At 37.8% G+C, this 22,313-nt stretch overlaps 1 protein-coding gene across 5 annotated transcripts; it reads left to right on the forward strand.

Annotated features, from left to right (window-relative positions):
• Positions 1–1,427: 1,427 nt before the first annotated feature.
• EBAG9 (estrogen receptor binding site associated antigen 9) lies at positions 1,428–21,482 on the forward strand. 5 transcript variants are annotated; one of them, XM_032415878.1, is made up of 7 exons: positions 1,428–1,672; positions 7,197–7,294; positions 10,813–10,891; positions 11,834–12,010; positions 13,666–13,773; positions 18,114–18,205; positions 21,160–21,482. In XM_032415878.1, exons 2-7 carry the CDS (start codon positions 7,212–7,214, stop codon positions 21,278–21,280), a joined length of 660 nt encoding a protein of 219 aa, XP_032271769.1. In that variant the 5' UTR covers positions 1,428–1,672; positions 7,197–7,211; the 3' UTR covers positions 21,281–21,482. The 5 variants fall into 5 exon arrangements, with proteins under 5 accessions (XP_032271769.1, XP_032271771.1, XP_032271772.1 ...); XM_032415880.1 differs by having other exon boundaries at positions 11,837–12,010; XM_032415881.1 differs by having other exon boundaries at positions 1,431–1,672; positions 11,852–12,010.
• The last annotated feature ends 831 nt before the right edge of the window (positions 21,483–22,313 follow it).

Below are 22,313 nucleotides of genomic sequence, written 5' to 3' on the forward strand. Positions count from 1 at the left end.
GGGATATAATAATTTGAAGCAAAGGTATGTGTCTAAGAAAAAACATTTTGAAAACGTTTATGTCAAGATGTAGCCTATTTTTGATTATTGATTAGGGGAATCAAAAAAAAAATTGGAGACTTTGAATTCTTCGAATGTAGGCATTTGAAGAGATCAAGGTTAGAACAGGTGTTTAAAAGACTGCAGAGGATTTAGTGGATTTAGGGAGGCGTAGTAACTGGGAATGATGATGCAATAGTGCGGTGGTGGTGGTGGTGGTGGTGGTAGTAGTAGTGAGTACTACTACTATCACTACTACTACTAGTACTACTACTACTAGTAGTAGTGAGCAGTTAGCAGCAGCTGCGGTAACAGCTATTAATCTGTGTATGTTTGCTATGTGCCAGGCTCTGCCCTAAGAGCTTTGAAAGGGTTAGCCATCCTATGAAGTAGGCGCTATTATGGTCATTTTACTGATAAGGAAGCTGAGCTTTAGAGATGAAATAATGTATTCAAAGTTACGTAGAATCATTCTAGAGCAAGAGTTATAAACATTCTCTTCCTTCCCCTCTTGGGGATAAACAAGGTCAATAACTAGAAATGTGGTACAGATTGGAGTGCACGGGTGGGTGGATACTAGAACATAAGTGGGTAGAAGGAGGCTGGTCAGGGTGACAGGACAAAGACAGTTGTAGTGAAAAAGATAGTAGAAAAACATGAACTGCTTTCAGCCTCTGACCATGCAACAGTGGAGCAGATAGTTTTCTGAGAGCCCCTCGCCCATAAGCAAAGAACCTTGGCCTTTGCATAGCATACGGGATAAAAAGAAGAAAAAAAGTAAGAGAATTCAGAGAGAACCATAGAAAGAAAATCTTAGTTTGGGAGAATGGCTAGCCTGCGAGGCAAGGGAGGAACAAATGCAGGGACAAGGTTAGTTCCGTTTTTTAACTTCTAAAGGAAATTCAATCAAAAGTTACTTGGAGGACGCAACGTCCTGAATTAAACTCAACGTTTCGCACCCCTAAAGTGGAGGAATGATTGAGATCTGGCCTCCCGACAGCCAAATCACCCTGAGACAGCCGCAGCTCCCTCAATTTTGCAACCTAAACACTGCTTTCCCTTGGTCCCATCAGGTAGGCGGAGTCTGTAGATCGAACGAAAAGGGGCATGGTTGGCGCGGAGGTACTCTGCACTGAAAGTAGGGCAACAGGGAAGGAGCCCATGCACTTTGCAGCAGAACACCCTGTACAGCCAGCAACGGTCACAGAACACCCACCCGTGACCGAGCCTCGGCCACAGCCACGCCGGCCGCCGCTCGCCCCGCCCCCCCAGGCGCTCATTGGCTTAGCCCAGTCGCCGGACCCTCAGCCTCTCGTCTATTGGGCCAGACAGGACCTGGGCGGGGTGCGGAAGTGAGGGCCTGGAGACCACCGAGAACCGCCTTCCAGGAGGGCGAAGTGGGAGGGGTTGGGGGATGGTTTCCCGAGGAGGGGGCGGCCATGGCAGCTGCGCGGAGGCAACGGCGGCTGCGACGGAGCGCGCGCCCGGCTTTGAATGAGCGGGGCTGGGACTGAACGGGCGGAGCGCGAGCTCGAGGAAGCGACCGGCAGTGCGCGTGCGCGCGCCTTGGTTGCGCGCGCGGCCCGCGGCAGCTCGGAGCCTCCGCCGGGCGGGCGGGGAGGGGGAGGGGCAGGTGAGTGTGTGCGACTCGCGCGTGCCCGCGAGGGGCTTCCCTCTCCCCCTGCCCCCCGAACCCAACCTGGTCCTTGGGTGGGTTGGGGGTCTTCTGCCTTTCCTTGGTCAGCCCTCCTCTTCGCCTCGCACTTCCCGCCCTCCCACCTTTTCGTCCCTCCACCGGGTTTCTCTCTTCCACGGCCGACTGCCATTCTGGGGTACTGTTTCCGGGTCGGAGTGACCTCTGGGGTGAAGGAACTGCGACTGGGAGCGGGCCCCGAGCGCGCAGCCCTCACCATGCCGCGCTCACGCGTGGGAGACACGCCTGCGGGACGCGGGCGCAGAAACCCTCCAGTCCCGGAATGGGCCTCCAGCAGGGAAATTTGCTCGTCCTTCCTGCCCCTCTACAGGCCTTGCTCCTTCCCAGATTTTTCCAAAATCCAAATCCCGACCTACCCTGCACCCATCTCCAGCGATTTAGAGCGTTTCACAGAGCGCCGAGTGCATGGCGTCGGATTGTGTAACTTGAAAACGCTCTTGTCTTTTTTCTCATCTGTACAGTGGGTGTGATTTTTTTTTCCATCAGCCAGTTTCAGGTGGGTAATCAGAAGTTAAAGCATTTTAGTTATGGAACTCTTGCCTTTTGAGTCATTCAGGAGACCTTAACTCTGCCCTCGTAAGAGTCGGTGTCACGTATTTGAGGGCCTGACTTTGAGTGGTCAGAGATGATACAGTCCACTTTACAACCCGCTCCCACATTCTACTTTTAGTTCCCTTTCTCCTTGGTTTTTCACATAAGTGAGTTTAGGTAAATTTTATTTTTGGAGACTTGCGATAGTCCTTAATCAGCTTGAGAGTTACAAACAATTTGAGGCTGTTCTGTATTGTACTAAGTCACATAGTTTTTAAAATTTTGGCATTGAAAAATTTCAAACATATTTTTAGAATTACAGCAATTGAAGACTTATTTACTCTAGTGTGTACGAAAAGATTTTGGCTTGGCTTGTTTAATGAATTGTAATACAGTGACTCTACTGAAAGGGTCTCACCTGCAGTTTACGGGGAATTACAAGAAAGAAAGATACATTTAATTTTGCAGCTTCTAACGCAGTGTATTTTTAAAATTGTAGGTGAATCTTCCTCACTTGACCTAGCTGAGCTCTCATTCCTGTTGATTTCCTAGAGAGGTCATTTCTCCAAAAGCCCTGAGAATAGGTTGCTTCATAATTCTGATCCTTTTCCTGCTATATCTCAAGTTTTTGTATTTTCCACCTAATTTTAAAGGAAATTTTAATTTGAAAATTAGGTTATATTAGCAATTCTTAGTTTTAGAAAGTATTTTTAAGTAACCAAAGTGCAAAGTAGCCTAAGATGCCTACTTAAATTGGCTACCTAAAGGGCATTCAAAAATCAAACTGAGGGGGCGCCTGGGTGGCTCAGCCGTTAAGCCTCTGCCTTCAGCTCAGGTCATGATCCCGGGATCCAGCCCCACATCGGACTCGCTGCTGGGCGGGAAGCCTGCTTCTCTCTCTCCCACTCCTGCTTGTGTTCCCTCTCTCGCTGTGTCTCTCTGTCAAATAAATAAAATCTAAAAAAAAAAAAAAAATCAAACTGAGGCAATGAGTATAAAATTAAAAGGTTTATCAAAGGGATATGGTATGAGGAGAGCCTAGGCTTTGGGGTCAGTCTCTTTAAATCGTGGGTGAGCAAATCCTCTGGAGCCTGTCAGCCACATGTGTTAAATGGGTATAGTGGAATTTACCTCCTTTGTCCTTAGGATTCCAGTGATATGATAGAAGATACATTGTCTAGAACTATGTTTTGAACATACTGAGTGCTCAAGGAACATTAATTTCCCTTCAACAAATAGTTGAGTACCTACTGTGTGCTTGGCATTGGCTAAGACCTAGAAATACCAAACCAAGCAAGACTGATTGGGGCCTTGTCTCCTCAGTCCCTTGCATTGTCACTAGCCTGTGACAACTGAGCAGCAAACACTTGGTTTCTCTGTATTGGGTCAGTAGTTTTTCCCATTACCCAGGGTAGCATCTGTTAGATAGTAGGTGCTAAATATATATATGTTTGTTGAATTGAATTGGAACATTAAGTAACTGTGGATCCCAAAGAATATTCCAGCTTGCAAATCAATGTAATTGATAAAATAAAAAGTTTTGATAGTTAACTTGATTGCATTTTCCCCATTTCATTGCAACCGGCTAGAAAATTTAGTCTGGAAATTATAATATCATCACTGAATTAGTAAGAATGTTTATTGTTAGTGAGATGTTCTTGGCTTTTGAATTAAATAGACCTAGGTTTAAATCTGAGTCATTGGTTGTAGGAGCATGGAAACATGTGCTTACTCTTCTGTGCTTCAGTTCTATGAAATGAGAGCAGTAGTATCTATCTCATAAGATCGTTTTATGGGTTAAGAGACATAATTTTTAGATCATGCTTGGCATATAGGAGCTGGTCAACGAATATTAGATCTTTTTGATAATTACAAAAGAAAATTTTCTGAAGAATGAGGATATTCTTAATTGCTACGAAGAGAATTCTATTCTATTGTCAATAATAGTCCCATTTTCTGTTTTTATGTTGGACAAAATTTTAAATTTTGTTTCCAGTTACCATTGAAGTCATTGAAGTTGACAAATACTGAACAATGACACACAATAATATTTGTGGCAAGGTGGTGACAGTGGTTACCAAGGCTCTATATGAAATTTATTTTCAACTCTGCATTCATGTATATATCCTGAGACCCACTCCTCTCCCCAGTCCTTAAATATTAAATGTCTTCTCCCTTCAAAACTTCCTGATTGAGTATCTCCTCAGTTCTGTCCCCTTTTCCCCCAAGTGCCACATTCCATACAATCTCTTTTCTAGCTATCTTGTTTTGTTTATAATTTTTATAAAAATTTAGCCTAAATAATCATATAGGCAAGTTTGCCTTCTTTTGGTTAAGAGTTTTATTCTTGACAAATCAGCTTTAAAATGGAGCTTTTATTCATCATCTTAACTGTCAGGTCATTCTAGTCATAATGAAGTAGTTAAACCTTTCAGGTGTTACTTTGCAACTGATAACTGGAGGTACGAGATAAACAAGATCCTCTGGGGAAGGATTGTACAGGGCAGATAAGGTATATAGAAATAACTATAGTACGAAGTAGAGAATGTAAGTGTGGTAAGAGAAAAATACTGGAATTAAGAAGACTTTATAATAGGAGCACCTGGGTGACTTAGTCGATTAAGCGTCTGACTCTTAGTTTTGGCTCACGTCAAGATCTCATGCACGGGTTCTGGGATCAAGCCCTGCATAGAGGGCTCTGCGGTCGGTGGGGACTCTGCTTGAAGATTCTCTCCCTCTGCCCCTCCCCACACTCATTCTCTCTCTCTTTCTCAAATAAATCAATCTTAAAAAAAAAAAAAAGGTTTTATAATACCCCAGCAAGACGTAATAAAGGCTTATGCTAGGGAGATTGCAGTGGAAATAGGGAAGAATATAGGCAGTATTAGGAAATGGAGTAAGGCCTTTTGGCAGTTTGGACATATAGGGCTAAGAGAAAGGAGAAGTCAAAATTGTTGCATTTTTTGAAACCTAGTAAACCACTAATTGGTTTCTTTCTTTTTGTCAGAAGTATTTAAGTTACTTGAATAGTGAAATTCTTAAATTTTTTTGGTTCATTCTCATAGTCACTGTTCTTTCCATCCTTGCAATTAGTATGTCAACTGCAAATACAGGCATTCAGTAAATCATTGAGCTCATGTGGAGATACAACCTCAATGTATGGGCATTGCTAAGGGAGCCTTTTGGAACTCTGTTACTGTGAAGAGTCTACTTGGCCTTTCTACATTTGTAATTCTAGAAATAAAAAAAGCTAGCTGTGTGTTTTGCCCTTCTTTGAAGGGAATGGCGGTAGTGGCTCTACAGAGTAATTAGGATCAGGTATCACAAGAGTTAACTGTGTTTCCTTGCTTTCTGTTTTTGTTTTGTTTTTATATTTTTGTTTTGAACTTTTATATAAGGCATAACTTACAAACAGTATATGTAGTATACTGGTGTTGATATTACTCAGACTGAAGCATAGATCTATATGCCTATAGATATAGGTATCAGTTGTTTGTAATATTTTCTCAATACCCTTTTAATATCTGCGGACTCTCTGGTAATGTCACCTCTTATTTATGATATTGGCATAATTCTGTTATTAGGGACTTATATATTTTGGATTATTATGTGCTTTTGATTTACTGACCCTTTTATCATTATGAAAGGACCATTTTTATGCCTGCTAATATTATTTTCTCTGAAATCTATTCTTTGACATTGAAATAGTCACTTCAACTTCTTTTTGATTAGTGTTAGCATGGTATATTTGCCCTATTCTTGTCCCATCTGTTATTTGTTCCCCTTTACCTTGTTTTCTGTTCTCCCCTGTCTTTTTTTTTGGCTCCCTTTTCTGTTGACTGTATTTTGTCTCCTTTGTAGTCTTATTAGTTTAACTGGAACTTGCCCCTTAGAGAATATGATTTAATCGATTTCCTGGGTTAGACCCAGGTATCATATCTTTAAAGGATCCCCAGATATATGAACCACTGGACTAGATGATCTCTGTTGTTACTTTCAAGTTAGTAGCTATGTGACTTTGGGCAAGTTATTTGACCTCTCTTAATTTCCTCATCTCTAAAATGGGCATAATAAAATGTATCTATCTAAAAGTTAAAAATGTTTTGAATAGTACTGTTATGTTCATGTGGTTCAAACTTCAAAAGGTACAAAAGATTCAATATATACTGTTTTATGCTTTTTTGATTTTTTTAGTAGAAAATAATACATAAATAGGTAATTGAAATTCAGTTAAAAAATATTCTGGGAATATTTCAGAAAGGCTTTTTTCCTCTCATCTATTGAAAACTTAAAAATGTTGTTTCTTGGGGGCACCTGGGTGGCTCAGTCATTATGCATCTGCCTTCGGCTCAGGTCATGGTCCCAGGATCAAGCCCCACATCCGGCTCCCTGCTCCGTGGAAAGCCTGCTTCTCCCTCTCCCACTCCCCCTGCTTGTGTTCCCTCTCTCGCTGTGTCTGTCAAATAAATAAAAAACCTTAAAAAAAAAAATCTTGTTTCTTGAATTGTCAGTATGATTTACATTTTAATTTTAAAATTTACTGTGTATGGGGCGCCTGGGTGACTCAGTTGGTTGAGTGCCTGACTCTTGATTTTGGCTCAGGTTGTGATGTCAGGGTTGTGAGATCAAGCCTTGTGTTGGGCTCCATGCTTAGCACAGAGTCTGCTTGAGATTCTTTCTCTCCCTCTGCCTCTCCCTGCCCCCTTTTCGCGTGTGCTCTCGCTCTCTCAAATAAACAAATAAAATCCTTAAAATAAAATAAAATTTACTGTGTTATATTTGTGGTTTCTGAAGAAAAGTAAAAAATGTCTGATTTTCACAGCTCATAATAGGACCTTTCAGCCTGACTTGAGAATGGGAATATAGCTTATGAAATCAGCTAAGTGCATTTATTTTTGTGCTTTTTCCACAGGTTTTGATTCCCACCATGGCTATCACACAGTTTCGGTTATTTAAAGTTTGCACCTGCCTCGCTACAGTATTCTCATTCCTAAAGAGATTAATATGCAGGTAAACAAATTTTATGTTCAAATTGACTTGTTTATCTTCTTGCTGGTTTTGGATGCCTTCATAATTACAAAAAGGCAGGGCAGACTATACTTAAGCTAAACTTGATTATAGTATTCATTTGTTACTGTCTGGTATTTTTTTTTTATATATTTTCTCTACTTCAGATCTAGAAAGTAGAGTTTCACTTCTTTTCATTCTTTCAAATTCTTACATCTTTAATTAAAATCATATTCTTATTCCTATAGAATTTCAGAAAAAAAGCAAATCAATTTTCATTGTAATAAGACAGTTTTTATGTACATAATTATTTCATTACCAGAATGTTTTAAGATGGTTAGGTGGAATTAGGAATAAGTATTTCTTTATATACTATAATATGAATGTTTTTGTATTAAAAAAACACTTGAACAGAAAAACCCCACACAAAATAGATTTTTTTTTTTTTTTTGGTCTCTTAAATAATATTCCAGAATGTGGAATGTGGACTGTTTAGTCCTAGTCAGATAAGTCATTCTACTTCAGTAAGTCATCCAAAGATTTGAATTCCTTCTCTTTTGTCACACAGCTATACCCTAGAGCTATAGTTCTGTAGTTCTATACTGTACCCTAGAACTATGTGCGGAGGCACTTCAGGGCTTCACATTAAACTCACAGGGGTATCATCAGGATTTTTTTTAATTTCTAGCAAAACACAGTGAATGGGATAGTCAACATCTGTTAAACGCTGCACAAGCTACTAGCTCAAGGTAGTTCACATATGTAACATTAGATCGTGCAGCATTACTTTTGCAGATATTCTTGAATGTTTGAGATAAGTTTTTGTTTACTTGTATTTTTAGTGACCTGTCTTTGCAAAGCTAGGATTTAGGTTGTAACTAAAGCAAATACTGAACCTAAAATTAATATGGAACAGAAAATGAGTACAGTAGTATCCAATGTGATTTCAAGTTTTGAGAAGCTGTGCAGTATCCAGTAGCCCCACACATATGTTCCATTAGTGATTGTGGTTCTTTAAGAATGAAATCAAAATATTGTTTTTCTTTATATGTAGTATTTTTGCAAATGGCTGCTGTGTAGTTAGGACATAAATAAGTATTAATTGTTTGGGTCTAATTATGTAATCAATGGAACTGTTAGGTATTTGTTTTGGCCAGGAGTACTGTGAAAAAAAAAAAAGTACTGACACACAGAGGAGGGTATAGTAAAAGAGGAAGTAGAAGGCTGTCAGCTCTCTTTTTTAGCAGACTTGATTTAGAAGTTGCACACAACACTTCAGTTCTCAAGCTTACTGTCTAGAGCTTAAACATATGCTAAGGGTCATATGACCACCTAGTTTCAAAGGAGGCCAGGAAATATATTCTCTGGCTAAGTGGCCATTTATAACTATTAAAACTCTGAGGATTAAGGACATTTATTGTTAGAAGTAGAGTGATTTGGGATTTTTAAAAAAATGGGTCCATAGTATGGCAAAGGGAATGAGTGGATGAAATAGAGTGCAGATGATCACTGGAGGAGGAAAGGTCAAGAAAGAAATGGAAAATTTTGGTGACTATAGAACTTACCCAGGAAGAGGACAGGGTTTGGGAAGTAGGCAAAATAGTGAACTAAGTGCTCAGATCATCAGAGCGCGAGGAGGAATGGCCAGAAATTCACAAAGTAAAGTAGGATAAGACTGGGTATTAATTGCCAGAGGCTGGAGGTTAACAGAAGATAAATTATGGGTGTTTTTCTCTTTACATATGTATTTTCTAAAACTAAAATACTTTTGGTAAAAGAATGCATTTGATTTAAAAAATATTAAGGACAGTTGTTGCCACTATAAATTTCACAATAATTTATTTAGGATTCATTGTATGTTCACTTTTAAAGAAAACTGACTTGTTAGAATAAGCTTTTCTTATGTGTCAGAAGGAACCTAGATCATGTGTTCTAAAAGTAGCAGTTCCACATCATAAATTTAGTAGTAGACTGTGTTTTCTATTTATCCTTTAAACATAATATGATTTCTAATCTTGTAGTAAAAATAACTAACTTTACCAGTTTGCTCTAAGTAGATGCTGTATAGATTATTTGAAATGAAGCAAGTGATTAATCATTTATAATAGCTACCATTTTTTTTTTTTTTTTAGTATATACCGGGCACTGTCTAGTGTCTAGCTGCTTTAAATATGTTACTTAGTTAAATCCCTATAACAACCCTACAAAAGTAGGTTTGAATACCTACATTTTGCAGATGAGGATATTGAAGCTGAGAGGCTTGTTGATTCTAACTAGACTCATAATTAATAGATGTAACATTTAAAACTATGGTTTACATAGTTTCCATAGCCCATGCTTTTAGCAATTGAGTTATGATACCTATTTTGTTTAATATAGTGCTTCTCCTACTAATCCTTATCAATTAGTTTAGTTCAACCCAGTGATTTTCAAACTTTTAATAATAGGTAATCTTACCAAAAAAACAAATCAGTAAAACAAACAAAAGCCAAGCCATCCTGGTTAAAACGGCATAGGTGGGGGCGCCTGGGTGGCTCAGCTGGCTGAGCATCCAACTCTTGGTTTGGCTCAGGTCATGACCTCATGGGTCGTGGGACCAAGCTCCATGAGGAGTCTGCTTGAAGATTCTCCCCCTCTGCTCCTCCCCTGCTCTTGTGCACAGGTGTGTTCTCGCTCTCTCTCTCAAATAATCTTAAAAAAAAAAAAACAAAAAAAACCCCCCAAAAAACCACACACACACACGAAAAAAGGGATAGGTGTCCTAGAACTTCACCAACAGAGCATGGTTTGAAGGAATATGGTTTGAAATTACTTTGCATTTTTGTTTTTGTTTATGTCTTTATATGCCTCCTGAGTTTATCTATAATTCTGAGTCCTAAGCCAAAAAGCAGTTTTGTTGTCCTGTCCAAGATTTTAAACACATTTAAAAGATATTTGATGCATGCCTTTTCTTTTCATATTTTATTTATTTATTTTTTTTTTTAAAGATTTTATTTATTTATTTGAGAGAGAGAGAATGAGAGACAGAGAGCATGAGAGGGGGGAGGGTCAGAGGGAGAAGCAGACTCCCCGCCGAGCAGGGAGCCCGATGTGGGACTCGATCCAGGGACTCCGGGATCATGACCTGAGCCGAAGGCAGTCGCTTAACCAACTGAGCCACCCAGGCGCCCTTCTTTTCATATTTTAATGAGCAACTCTTAATTGTTAAAATAAATAATTGTAAAATTATAAAATACCTTTTTTTTTTAAAGATTTTATTTATTTGACAGCGAGAGAAGGAACACAAGCAGGGCGAGTGGGAAAGGGAGAAGCAGGCTTCCCACTGAGCAGGGAGCTCGATGCGGGGCTCAATCCCAGGACCCTGGGATCTTGACCTGAGCCGAAGGCAGACGCTTAATGACTGAGCCGCCCAGGCGCCCCATAAAAGACCTTTTTTATTAGCTTTCCGTTACTGTCCGTAGTGCTTTTACCCAGGCTTGTTTTGGTAATTATTGAAATAAGCTATTTCATTTTTATTTCAGATCTGGCAGAGGACGGAAATTAAGTGGAGACCAGATAACTTTGCCAACTACAGTTGATTATTCATCAGTTCCTAAACAGGTAATTTTTGTTTAAGTTTGAATAAGTGCTCCAGAACCATGGTTTTCAAACTGGACTACAGACCATTAATTAGTATGTCAGGAAGTTAATTTGGTAGTCAGGTCAGGCTTTTGTTGTTGTTATATTTTTTAATTCTAAAATTTTTATTTGGTTCTTCATAGTATTTTCTGTTACTTTGCTGAAGTTTTCTATTTTATTTTTCCATAGATTTCAAGAGTGTTTACTTTTGCTTGTTAAATTATTTTTATAACTATTTTAAAGTCTTAGATAATTATAACATTTGTGTTATCATTCCATGCAAGTTGAAATTTACTGATTGTTCACTGAATAATTTTGGGTTGTTTCATGGACATTTTGAATATTATATTTGAGACTCTGTCTTATATAAATCCTATCAAGAATTTTTTTTCTTTTTTTTTTTTTTTAAAGATTTTATTTATTTATTTGAGACAGAGAGAATGAGAGAGAGAGAGCACATGAGATGGGGGAGGGTCAGAGGGAGAAGCAGGCTCCCTGCCGAGCAGGGAGCCCGATGCGGGACTCGATCCAGGGACTCCAGGATCATGACCTGAGCCGAAGGCAGTCGCTTAACCAACTGAGCCACCCAGGCGCCCTTTTTTTTTTTTTCAATCAGGGATTCAACCTGGTTAGGCTTAGGATGCAAGTTTCAATATTCTTTCTGTGGACTGTAGTTCTAAATGTCAGCTCAGGTTTTAAAGCATTTGCTTTTGTTTCGTTTTTTGTTTTTTAATGGATAGAACCAATTGTCTAACTTCTAGTAAAAGTAAGTGTTTTTTTAAACTTTTGATCTAGTTTTGGTATGTTTTATAAAATTTTTATTTTCCTGTTGGTCAAAAAGTTTGAAAACCAATGTTTTAGAAAGCCTGTTTTTCTAATAAATGATGAATGAGATGTTAAGTTACCCCTTTGTGGCTGACACTGTTGATGGATTCAATGAAGACGGATGTTGAAGAGTGGACTTCCTGGGACGAAGACGCCCCCACAAGTGTAAAGATTGAAGGAGGCAATGGGAATGTAGCAACACAACAAAATGCTTTGGAACAACTGGAACCTGACTATTTTAAGGACATGACACCAACTATAAGGAAAACTCAGAAAGTATGTAAAAGAGTGGTTTGGGAGGTTAAATAAACTGTTTTTCAGATTCCTATGTTTAAATCAGACAGTATAATTAATATTTGTCAGAAAGCCTATTTCTAATGATCAATTTGTTGTGTTTTCTAACGTATTTAAACAAGCTTATATATTCAAGTGACCTAGACATAGATCTAGTAAGTTGCATCCCCAAGTCTTTTAAAGTTATATTTGCATTTACTGAAATCCAACCATAGACCAGATTCTAGACTGCAGTCTCTGCTAGAGAGACTAAGCTGATTAAGATAAAGTTCTGACCTTAAAAGAGTTCACAGTTTCGTGATGACTACAGACTGATAGGTGTAGTTTCCATTGTTTATAACCATTATAAACTGATGTAGGACTCTCAGAATAATTGTTGTGGGCTTGCTTATGTTAGTCGTCCACACTTTACTTAAGCCCTTTTGAGTTGGATATGGAAGATCACTTAAAGGTGGAGGGAATTATTGGGAAAAGAACAGTAGCTAAATATTTTCCTTTCTTTTTATCAAAAATGTACTTTTTAAAAAAAAAATTAAAGAATATAGAAGAGCTTATAGTGAAAAGCAACAGACTTCTGCCCCATCATTCCCCATAGCCAGTTCGACTTCTCAGAAGCAACCACTGATAACTTTTCCTGTTTGGGCTTATAGTGTTGTTGTTTTTTTCAAATCGTATCTATATATAATATGCTTATGTTGCTGTGCCTTGATTTACTAATCACAGACATTGTCCATTGACTTCATACTATGGTGGATGAGGGTTTATTTCATACTACCCTCACTGCTCTTCCCCCTCTTCCAAATATGATGCTGTTATTCCAGTCTACCTCACTAGTCACTCTGCTATTAAAAAAACAAAAAAAAAAACATGCTTAGAGTTCCATTTCTTGTTCAGTCATGCATAGAAAATATTTCTTAAAAATGCACTTTATAAAATGAGGACATTATTTATTCCACCCTTTCCTAATAGGGCTTCTCACCCTCTTCTACCTCCCAACCAGTTTCAGCTATAAATTTATTTTTACAATTTCAAGGCTGATAACATTTACATTCTGTAATCAGTTTTGTTTTTGTTAAGTTGTCCAAATGTCTCAGTGCTGAACTCAAACTCAAGGCGTTTGCGTGTCTTAGTAGATGAATACCTTATATTTTGGAAGTATATTGCTGCTCTTAAGAGGAGCCTAGAATATTTCAATAGTACCTTAATAAATTAGTTAGACTGAAAATGTTTTTAAGCTACAAAGCTAACATCCTGCCTTGAAAGAGCTAATGCATTCATAGATAACCATATGAAGAGAGATGGTTATACTTTAGTAGAATGTGACATGTGTTCTTAATTTAATACAGTGACTAAAAGTGCCAACTTATATTTTGTGGGTCTAGAGAGAGAAGAGGAAAATTTGTTTTTTTAGAAAAAGTAAAATGGAATTTTTCTTAGTATATAAGTGATTTGTGTGACAATTGCCTAGGAATTTTGATAGTCTTTACAGACTTAAACCTTTACATTATAAATTTTAAAAGAAGAAAGGTAGGGCATATTTGAAATAATTACAGAATACTTTGGTCACTTAATTAGCTTGTTTGTTTTTATATGATGGGTAAAATATTCCTATAATTCTGTTTCAATTAATCTTTCAGATCATTATTAAGAAGAGAGAACCACTAAATTTTGGCATCCCAGATGGTAGCACGGGTTTCTCTAGTAGATTAGCTGCTACACAGGATATGCCCTTTATTCATCAATCTGTAAGTATGTTAATAATATATAGGCAAGGGTTTTTGTTTTCTTGAAAAAAATCAAAATGAATTGAACATAATATTTGTATTTCTGTGCTTCAAAACAGGCTTAGCAGATGAGAGACATTAATCTGGAGTTTTGCAGTCTTTTCCTTTTATGAGATTTTAAATTACATCAGCTACTAAGATCAGAGTCCCACTGTACACATAAAAGACAAATACAATATGTTACTTACAAAATGTGACCTTTAGGGGTGCCTGGGTGGCTCAGTTGGTTGAGTGTCCGACTCTTGATTTCGGCTCAGGTTATGATCTCAGGGTTGTGAGATTGAGACCTGCCTTGGGCTCTGTGCCCAGCACAGAGCCTGCTGAAGATTCTCTCTCTCCCTCTGCCCCTCCCCTTTTCACGTGTGTGCGCACATGCGTGCTTTCTCACTTTCCCTCTCTAAAAAAAATTTTTAAAAATGTGACCTTTAAAGAGATTACCACTGAAATTTAAACTTAAAAGCAGGTTATTTTTAAGTGAGTCATGAATTGTTTCCCTAGTAGAGTATATTTACATTTAAAGTATAATTTGACTTGTAGTAGGTTTGACTTGAATGCATCACTTTGAAGGACAAAAAGTAGTGAGGAAAGTATATAACTGTGGTTCTCAACCTTGGAAGTATCTGAGAATTGTCTTAAAAACACCAATGTCCAGGGGTGCGTGGGTGGCTCAGTTGGTTGAGTGTCTGCCTTTGGCTCAGGTCATGATCTCAGGGTCCTGGGATGGAGCCCCGCATCGGGCTCCCTGCTTGGCGGGGAATCTGCTTCTCCGCACTGTTCTTGCTCTCTCTCTCTCTCTCTCTCTAATAAATAAATAAATAAAATCTTTAAAAAAAAACTTACAGTCTGACGCTCTAGGTAGTCATCATTATCATCAAAGAACTCTCCATAACTTAAAAAAAAAAAAAGTCCAGACTTCTCCCCAGATCTAAGCTTAAGCATGTTTTGATTGATGAATTATTGATTAGTAATTATTGACCAATTTATTATGTTATTATTATATAACAACCCCACATTTAGTGGCTTAAAACAGTGAACATTCTTTATCTCATATAGTTTCTATGGATTGGGAATCCAGGAGTGACTCAACTGGGTGGTTCTGGCTCGGGGTTTCTAATGAGTTTCCAGGCAAATCATTAGCTGGGGTTGTAGTCATCTGAAGGCTTGGCTGGAATTGGAGGATTCATTTCAAAGGGGCTCACTTTACATGCCTGGCAAATTAATGCTGGTTGGTTGCATGAAACCTCAGTTCCTTGCCATGGACCTCTCCATAGGGCTGCTTGAGTTTCCATACAACATAACCGTTGACAGTCCCAGAACAGGCAATCCCCGAGAAAGAGAAGGCAGGCAGAGGTGAAGCCACAATGCTTGTTTATGACTTAGTCTTAAGTCACTGTCACCTCCACGTTATTTTATTCATTGGATGTTAGTCCCTAAATCTAGCCCACATGCAAGGGGAGAGGAATTAAGCTCTACCTCTGAAGGAAGAGTGCCAAAGAATTTGCAGACATAGTTTTAAACCACCACATCTGCCTATCTTATTTGTTTGTTGAAACTGCATGGGTGCTTTGGAGGCCCCATCTCTCTAGGGGACCCATGTTTATGTATATTTTTAATTCATTGGTCAGAAATTATTCCTACTAATGCGAGACAGGGTGCTTGGTGCTAGTACTATAGTGGAAAGTAAGAGTGCTTCCTTCAAAAGAATGCATTCTAGTACGGAAGGTGCAGTATTAAACGATTGCACATAAATAATGCAAATTTTGATAACTCCTATGCGTTTACTTTTTTATTTTTATTTTTTTAAAGATTTATTTATTTAAGAGAGACAGAAAGAGCATGAGTGGAGAGAGGGAAAAGCAGACTCCCTGCTGAGCAGGGAGTCCACTGTGGGGTTCAATCCCAGGACCCTGAGATGACCTGAGCCAAAGGCAGATGCTTAACCAACTGAGCCACCCAGGTGCCCTAACTCCTATGCCTTTACATCATGCTATGCGAGCAAAATAGCACCATAGATATTTCTCTAAAGTAGCACAGCATGTTTAATTTTTTATTTTATATTTCTAAATTTTATACTTTATTCACATGTGTTTGATCCATATTGGTAAAGTGGTTCAGACTTATCCAGTGAATTAGCAAATGTTTGCCACTTACTTGTAATTATAAGTTTTTATAACACTAATATAGCTCATTATGACGTTGTAAATATATAACTCCTCACAGAGTTGGAAAGAGTAAATAGGGTAGATGGAGAAGGGTAGATGGAGAATGTCTCCAGTGCTATTTCCACGTATTTTCCTCCCAGCAGACGAAATAAGGGGGCATTGCTTAGGAGGGAATGGTAATCTACTGCACTTTGTTCTCCACTCCAAAAATATCTCACCACCCATTCTACCAATTAGGTTCTTCTTTTAAATTCCACATTCTATTTTTTTTTTTTTCTGGAGTTTAATCATTTGTATTGTTGTGATAGTTTTTTATACTAAGGATATTAACTTTTTCCTGTCATCTTTTACAATTTTTTGGTTTGTTGTTGGCTTTATAATTTGGTTTGGATGTTTTTGATGGGCAGATGTGTTTAGGTTTGTTTTGTTTTGTTTTTTTAAAGTAGGCTCCATGCCCGCGTGGAGCCCAGTGCGGGGCTTAAACTCACAACCCTGAGATCAAGACCTGAGCTGAGATTAAGAGTTGGACACTTAACCAACTGAGCCACCCAGGCGCCCTATGTTTAGTTTTTTTTTTTTTTTTAAGATTTTATTTATTTGAGAGAAAGAGTGAGTGAGTGAGAGAGAGAGAGCTCATGAGCAGGGGGAGAGGGAGAAGCAGGCTCCCCACTGAGCAGGGAGCCTGATATGGGACTCGATCCCAGGACCCTGAGATCATAACCTGAGCCGAAGGCAGCCGCTTAACCGACTGAGCCACCCAGGTGCCCCCTATGTTTAGTTTTTATGTAGCAATTCTATCCATCTTATCCTTTAAAACTTTTTAACTTGGAAGGCCATCTCTACTAAAGGATCAGATATCACTCTCTTTTTGTGGTTTTAGTTCACTTTTTTTATGTCTAAATGTTTTATATACAGAAAGTCAAACACCTCAGTGGAAAAATGGATACATTTACAAATAAGAAATAGACATAGCCTGATAACATGAAGAAAAGTTTGATCTTATTAGTTCTCAAAGAAATCGAAAGTAAAATAACAAGACACCATTATCAAATCTTAACCAATCATCAAAATGAAAGAAGGCTATTACCAGTATTGACAAAGGTACAGGGGAACAAGACTTCCACCTGTTGCTGTCAGTAGGATAAGTTGGGATAGTTTTTCAAGAGGGTCATTTGTATTTTGGTTCAGGGGCTTGAAAAAAAAAATTCATTTGATTTAGGTATTCTACTTTTAGAGACTTATATTAAACAGATAACCAGAAATACACTAAAAAGTTTTAACAGAGGATGGTATTATGTTTATGGTTAGGAGGAGAAAAACCGCACATTTTATTTCAGTTTTAAGTGTAACTGCTCAAAAGAAAGTGTAATAAATCTATTCATAGATTGGTGCAAGTTATTTTATGCTCATAGTCACTTCCGCACCTAACTAAACATTCCAGAATAAGCATTTTTATTGGTTTGTGGAAGAAAAAGTGAACTTTCAGAGGTCCAGCCTGGGGATAATGGAAGAAATAGTGGAAGGCCAGCCTACTGGGATCAGGTAAGTAGGACAGGCAAAAAAAAAAAAAGCACAATATGGAAGTACTCTGGTAAAGAGTAAATTTTGCCTGATTTGTTGTTTTTGCCTTGGACCCACCTAGTAAGAACCACTAAAAAATCTATAAATTACTTATGCTTAAATGGAAATGGCTGTGCCAATTTGGAAACTTCATGTCCTCCGGTTCATCTCAGCACAGAGTAGTTAGGCATCTCTAATTCCGTCTCCAGTCAGTCTCTTCTCTTGCCCCCACCCCCATCCTGTCCTTTCACTAAAAAGAGAGAAATAGAAAGAAGAAATGTTCTATTCTTGTCCATTCCAACTTAAAGTAGGCAGAAAAAAAAAAAAAGAATCAGTATAAAACATAAAATAGAAGAAAGCTGGACCTGCCCAGGACCGTTGAGTACTGAAAGTCATGCATCACAAGAAACAGCTCCGTTCCAGGCAGACCAGGGGCCTGGTCATCTGGGCCTTATATGTGAAGAAGGCACAGGGGAGTGACAAGGTCTGAGTCATGTTATAAAAGATACTCTTCTTGACTGCTAAGTGGAGAAAGAGGAGCTCTTTACTATCATAATTTTGTTTTGCACTTTGTTGTAGCCTGAATTAGGTGACTTAGATACCTGGCAGGAAAATACCAACGCGTGGGAAGAAGAAGAAGATGCGGCCTGGCAAGCAGAAGAAGTTCTGAGGTATTTTAGTTATACTTACGTTATAGCTTGAGTAGAAGAACTCAATTTGTTCATGTTGCACTTGAGGTCAAGAAAGCTGATTCTGCCAAAAGTTGTATTTTTCTTCATTCTTTCTCACTTGAGCTTAGGTATAAATTTCAGACTGCATATACTATTTTATATGATTAAAACCTCACAGAAACCTAGAATTTAAAGCATTATAGGAACAAAAGAGTAATAATGTTATTAATGGCAAATTAGATCTTCTATATATATACATCATATTATACTATTTGCTTTGTATTCCATTCCCTGTAAAACATAGTTATCTCTTGAAACGTGAGCCACCATTATATATTCCTCTAGGTCAGAAATTATACCTTTATTTTTGTTTCCCCGTGGTCTAGAATAGTGCCCAGCACTGCACCTTCGGATGGAAATAACTTATATAGCACTCTACATTTGTATATATGGCTCAGTTGATGTACTCAAAAGCCCTACGAGGTAAATAATTATGTCGGGTATCCATTCTACAGAGAAGAAAATATTATTCCTGAGGTCTTCAAGTTTGTTTTTTTGGTGTTATGTTCTTATTTCTTTGTTTCTGTGGGCAATAAACTTAATTCTTGCTACTGCTGCATTAGGTCAAAGAGTAAACAGAATATTTACCCTAAAAAAGTTTGTGACCATCATCACTGGTGAAAAGCTCATATATTTGAATGTATCTAAATCATTTTTTATTTTTAAAGATTATATAGTAAAACACAGTGATGTAAGTTTTTTATTTTAAAAGATTGTTTTTATAATAGGGATAGAAAATAAATAACAAAACAACTGATTTCATTTTTGTGTTTTCCCTTCCTGTCTTCAACTAACTACAATTACCTTGAACAGCCAGCAGAGGGTGCAGTTGAGTTATGGCTGACTTTTTTTTTGGTCTGGTCCTTCCTATTTTCAGCTTTTTTTTTTTAAACAGGGATGCGTCACTTTTTAAAAGTCAGTAAAGTTGTGAGAGTTTTAAATATTTAGTTTTTATCTAATCATTATTCACTGTAAAAGGACTTTTTAAAATTGTAAACGGCAACATTTATTTTGCATGGATCATGAAAAAAAGATAAGTTATCCATTTCTTTTACTCTTTTTTGGATACATCACAGATATAGAAGTCCAAGTGTTTTAGAACATTTTCAGGGGTTCGTGATTTTTAGTGTCATTAACCACAGGATAAAGGAGAGGGGTCTGTTCATTCTGAATCCAGTAATCTTAACGACAGCACTATAGAGTTGATGAGTTCACAAGTATCTTAATACCCACTGTACCTTTTTTCCACGCTCTACCCTCTTGCACTCTGAACAAAACAAAACAAGACAAAAACAAAAAACAAAACCCTAAACCTAGTGTTTTATGTTATATGACAGCTTAGGAGAGGGAACCTATCAGTTGGTAATATGCATGCTTCCTGCTACCATTTGCATAAGTTAGAGTCAAAGACACTTGGAGGACTCCTGCGCTGTTACTGCCTCCGGAAGAACACTGCGAAGTTTTGAAGTGTGGTCACACTGTGTGTCCTCTCAGTCTGTTTTCCATTGCCACTTTAATACTGCCAGTACCGGAATCAGTAAAGTTAAGGAAGGAGATTCTGGTACTTCAGTAATTCCAGGTGTGTATCTGGAGAGGGAAAACAGATTTTGTCTGCAGTCATCTCTAAATTGCCTCATTTTCCAGGAACATTAACTGTTGATATTTATACTTTAACTAATAACCCGGTGAAAGCTTGATGATCTTGCTTGTTTGTAAGCTAGCCAGCTCTTTATAATTCTTTTCTAGCTCCCTTTTTGCCACGGGCATTTTGACTTTTTTAGGGGGCAGATTATCAGTTTTGTTAGGAAGTGATCAGAGCTAGTGAAAAGTAGATTTCTGTTAAACTATTCTTCTGAAACTTTAGTTAATTGATGGTGAAGGTCAAAATATTGCCTAAAATAAGTCTACTTTCTCGAATTTTGGTCATACACAACTCTGCTCACTCCCACTTACAAATATGATGAGAATGGTATATATGTTTCACGCGCCAGAGTCCCCTTTGAGCTGTCCCAAACATAGGTAATCCACACTGGATTTTTCTGTTTTATAACCTCCTGTTGCCCATCCCATGCGTAACTGTGACCTACAGCTTCCTCCCTCAACCTTGCATGCTTCACTACTTTCTCATGCCTTAAACCTTAGATCCAGGACCAGCTTCTGTTCTTTGTCCTATCTCGTCACCCCCTACTACTCCCACTCTCCACACAAGTCAATCAGTAACAAAAGAGAGGCCAGTGGTTCTAGCTCAGTGGAGTCAAGGAGGGGCCAGGGAGGAGGGAAGTATCTCATAATGTATAATCAGCAAGTACCCACTATTCTGCCCCTTCCTCAGTAGAGCTGGCCAAATGCTAATCCTTAAATAGATTTCTAGCTTCCAGTTGGAAGGCTTGTGTTTCATTTCTGTTTTCTTTGTGCATTGTGTTCTGCACATCTGTGTTCTTGACTTCCTTCAGCAGAGTGTTTCTAACTATTATAAGAACAGGAGATTTAGTCCTCAACGTCAGGCTTTTCAGAATGGTATCAAAAAGAAGGTGTGGTCCAATGGAAGTAGTGTTTTAGTGAAAATAATCTGAAGAAGAGGGATTAGAAGATGTGGGTTCGTCTCCTTGTACTTAATCTTATGACTTTGGGTAAGTCACTTAGCCTTTGTGCCTCATTTTACTTATTGGTAACATAGAGACAATACTCTTTTATTTTGCAAGTCGTGTTCTAAGGATTAAAAGAAATACTGTTTTTGAAAATCTTTGAAATTTTCAAAACAGTGAGAAGAAAGATTTTTCAAACTTACATTTGATGTTGGTAAAAAGGCACTGCTATTTCTTTCTGGAATTCATTCGCCATTTTACCTGTGTGGTATTTTCTAAAAGTAAAAATAGGAATATGTTTCTTTTCAGGCAGCAGAAGATAGCAGACAGAGAAAAGAGAGCAGCAGAACAACAAAGGAAGAAAATGGAGAAGGAGGCACAGCGGCTAATGAAAAAGGAACAGAACAAAATTGGCGTGAAGCTTTCATAATGGATGTCCTTCACATGTCATAGTGCCAGTAAGAGAGATACGAGCTTCACAACTCAAGCAACATTTATATGGATTTAAGAATATTTTCAGAATACAAACACATTGCTTGATTTTAATGCATTCATCAGACCATCTAGGAGACCAGGATTCTCTCAAAGTACCTTGAGCTCTTAGTGATTGAGACTCAAAAAAAAAAAAAAAAGACCTACGAGGCAATATTTTTTTTTAACATGCTCCAAGTGTAAGACAGTTGTTTGCTGTAAAAAATTATTACAAATGGAATATACGAGTACCTCTTCTAGCTAGTGTTTCTAGCTAAATAAATGGGTGTAAACAATTTTATGGTGGGAAAGAACTCTGCTCTCTATAATGCTTTCCTTCATTGTGCATAATGATAAAATAAATAATTTTAAATACTCCTTTGTTTCCATGATTATCTGACCTAACTCAGACAAACTGCAGGGCTTTTAACCTCTTTATTTTTGTTGTCAGAAGCTGGTATTGGCCTACATTTCTTCTAGTTTGAACTGGTAATGTTTATGTTTAATATGACGTTAAGGAATTTGATGACTTTGGTTTTCAAGAAAATGACATTAAATGCAATAATTTTATTTATCATAAAGATTTTATACATCGTTGTTTTCTTTTAGATGGTATTGTAATGGTACACATATTTGTAATTTATACTGCATGTATAAACATTGAAAATCAGCAAAAATGACAAATTTGTTTTGCATTATTTTAACTTGTGAATTTTAAAAACTAGTATTAGTAATTTTTTCCTTTTGTTGTAGATTTTAAGATGTTACAGTGTTTTAAGTACCTTAGTCCGTCCCGCCACAAAAGCCATTAATTTACAAATGCAGAAAGCCTTCGGTTCTAATATTTCAAAGCTTTCAGATGATTTCTATATCAATTTTATATATCTGACATAATGCAGTTTACTGTGTTGTTGGCTAAGATAATACTGATTTATTAAATTTTAAGCTGAGATAGGAATAATATTTTTATTTTGGGGTGTTGACTGCCTCTA

This window comes from Phoca vitulina, unplaced genomic scaffold (assembly GCF_004348235.1).
Source record: "Phoca vitulina isolate PV1807 unplaced genomic scaffold, GSC_HSeal_1.0 scaffold18, whole genome shotgun sequence".
NCBI classification, from domain to species: Eukaryota; Metazoa; Chordata; class Mammalia; order Carnivora; family Phocidae; genus Phoca; species Phoca vitulina.

What these genes read in the sequence shown, in the direction of transcription:
- EBAG9 (XM_032415878.1), top strand. Translation starts at nt 7,212, where the DNA reads ATGGCTATCACACAGTTTCGGTTATTTAAAGTTTGCACCTGCCTCGCT. An exon ending in ATTCATCAGTTCCTAAACAG is followed by an intron (nt 10,892 to 11,833) that starts GTAATTTTTGTT and finishes TGGCTGACACTG; the next exon opens with TTGATGGATTCAATGAAGAC. An exon ending in CAAGCAGAAGAAGTTCTGAG is followed by an intron (nt 18,206 to 21,159) that starts GTATTTTAGTTA and finishes GTTTCTTTTCAG; the next exon opens with GCAGCAGAAGATAGCAGACA.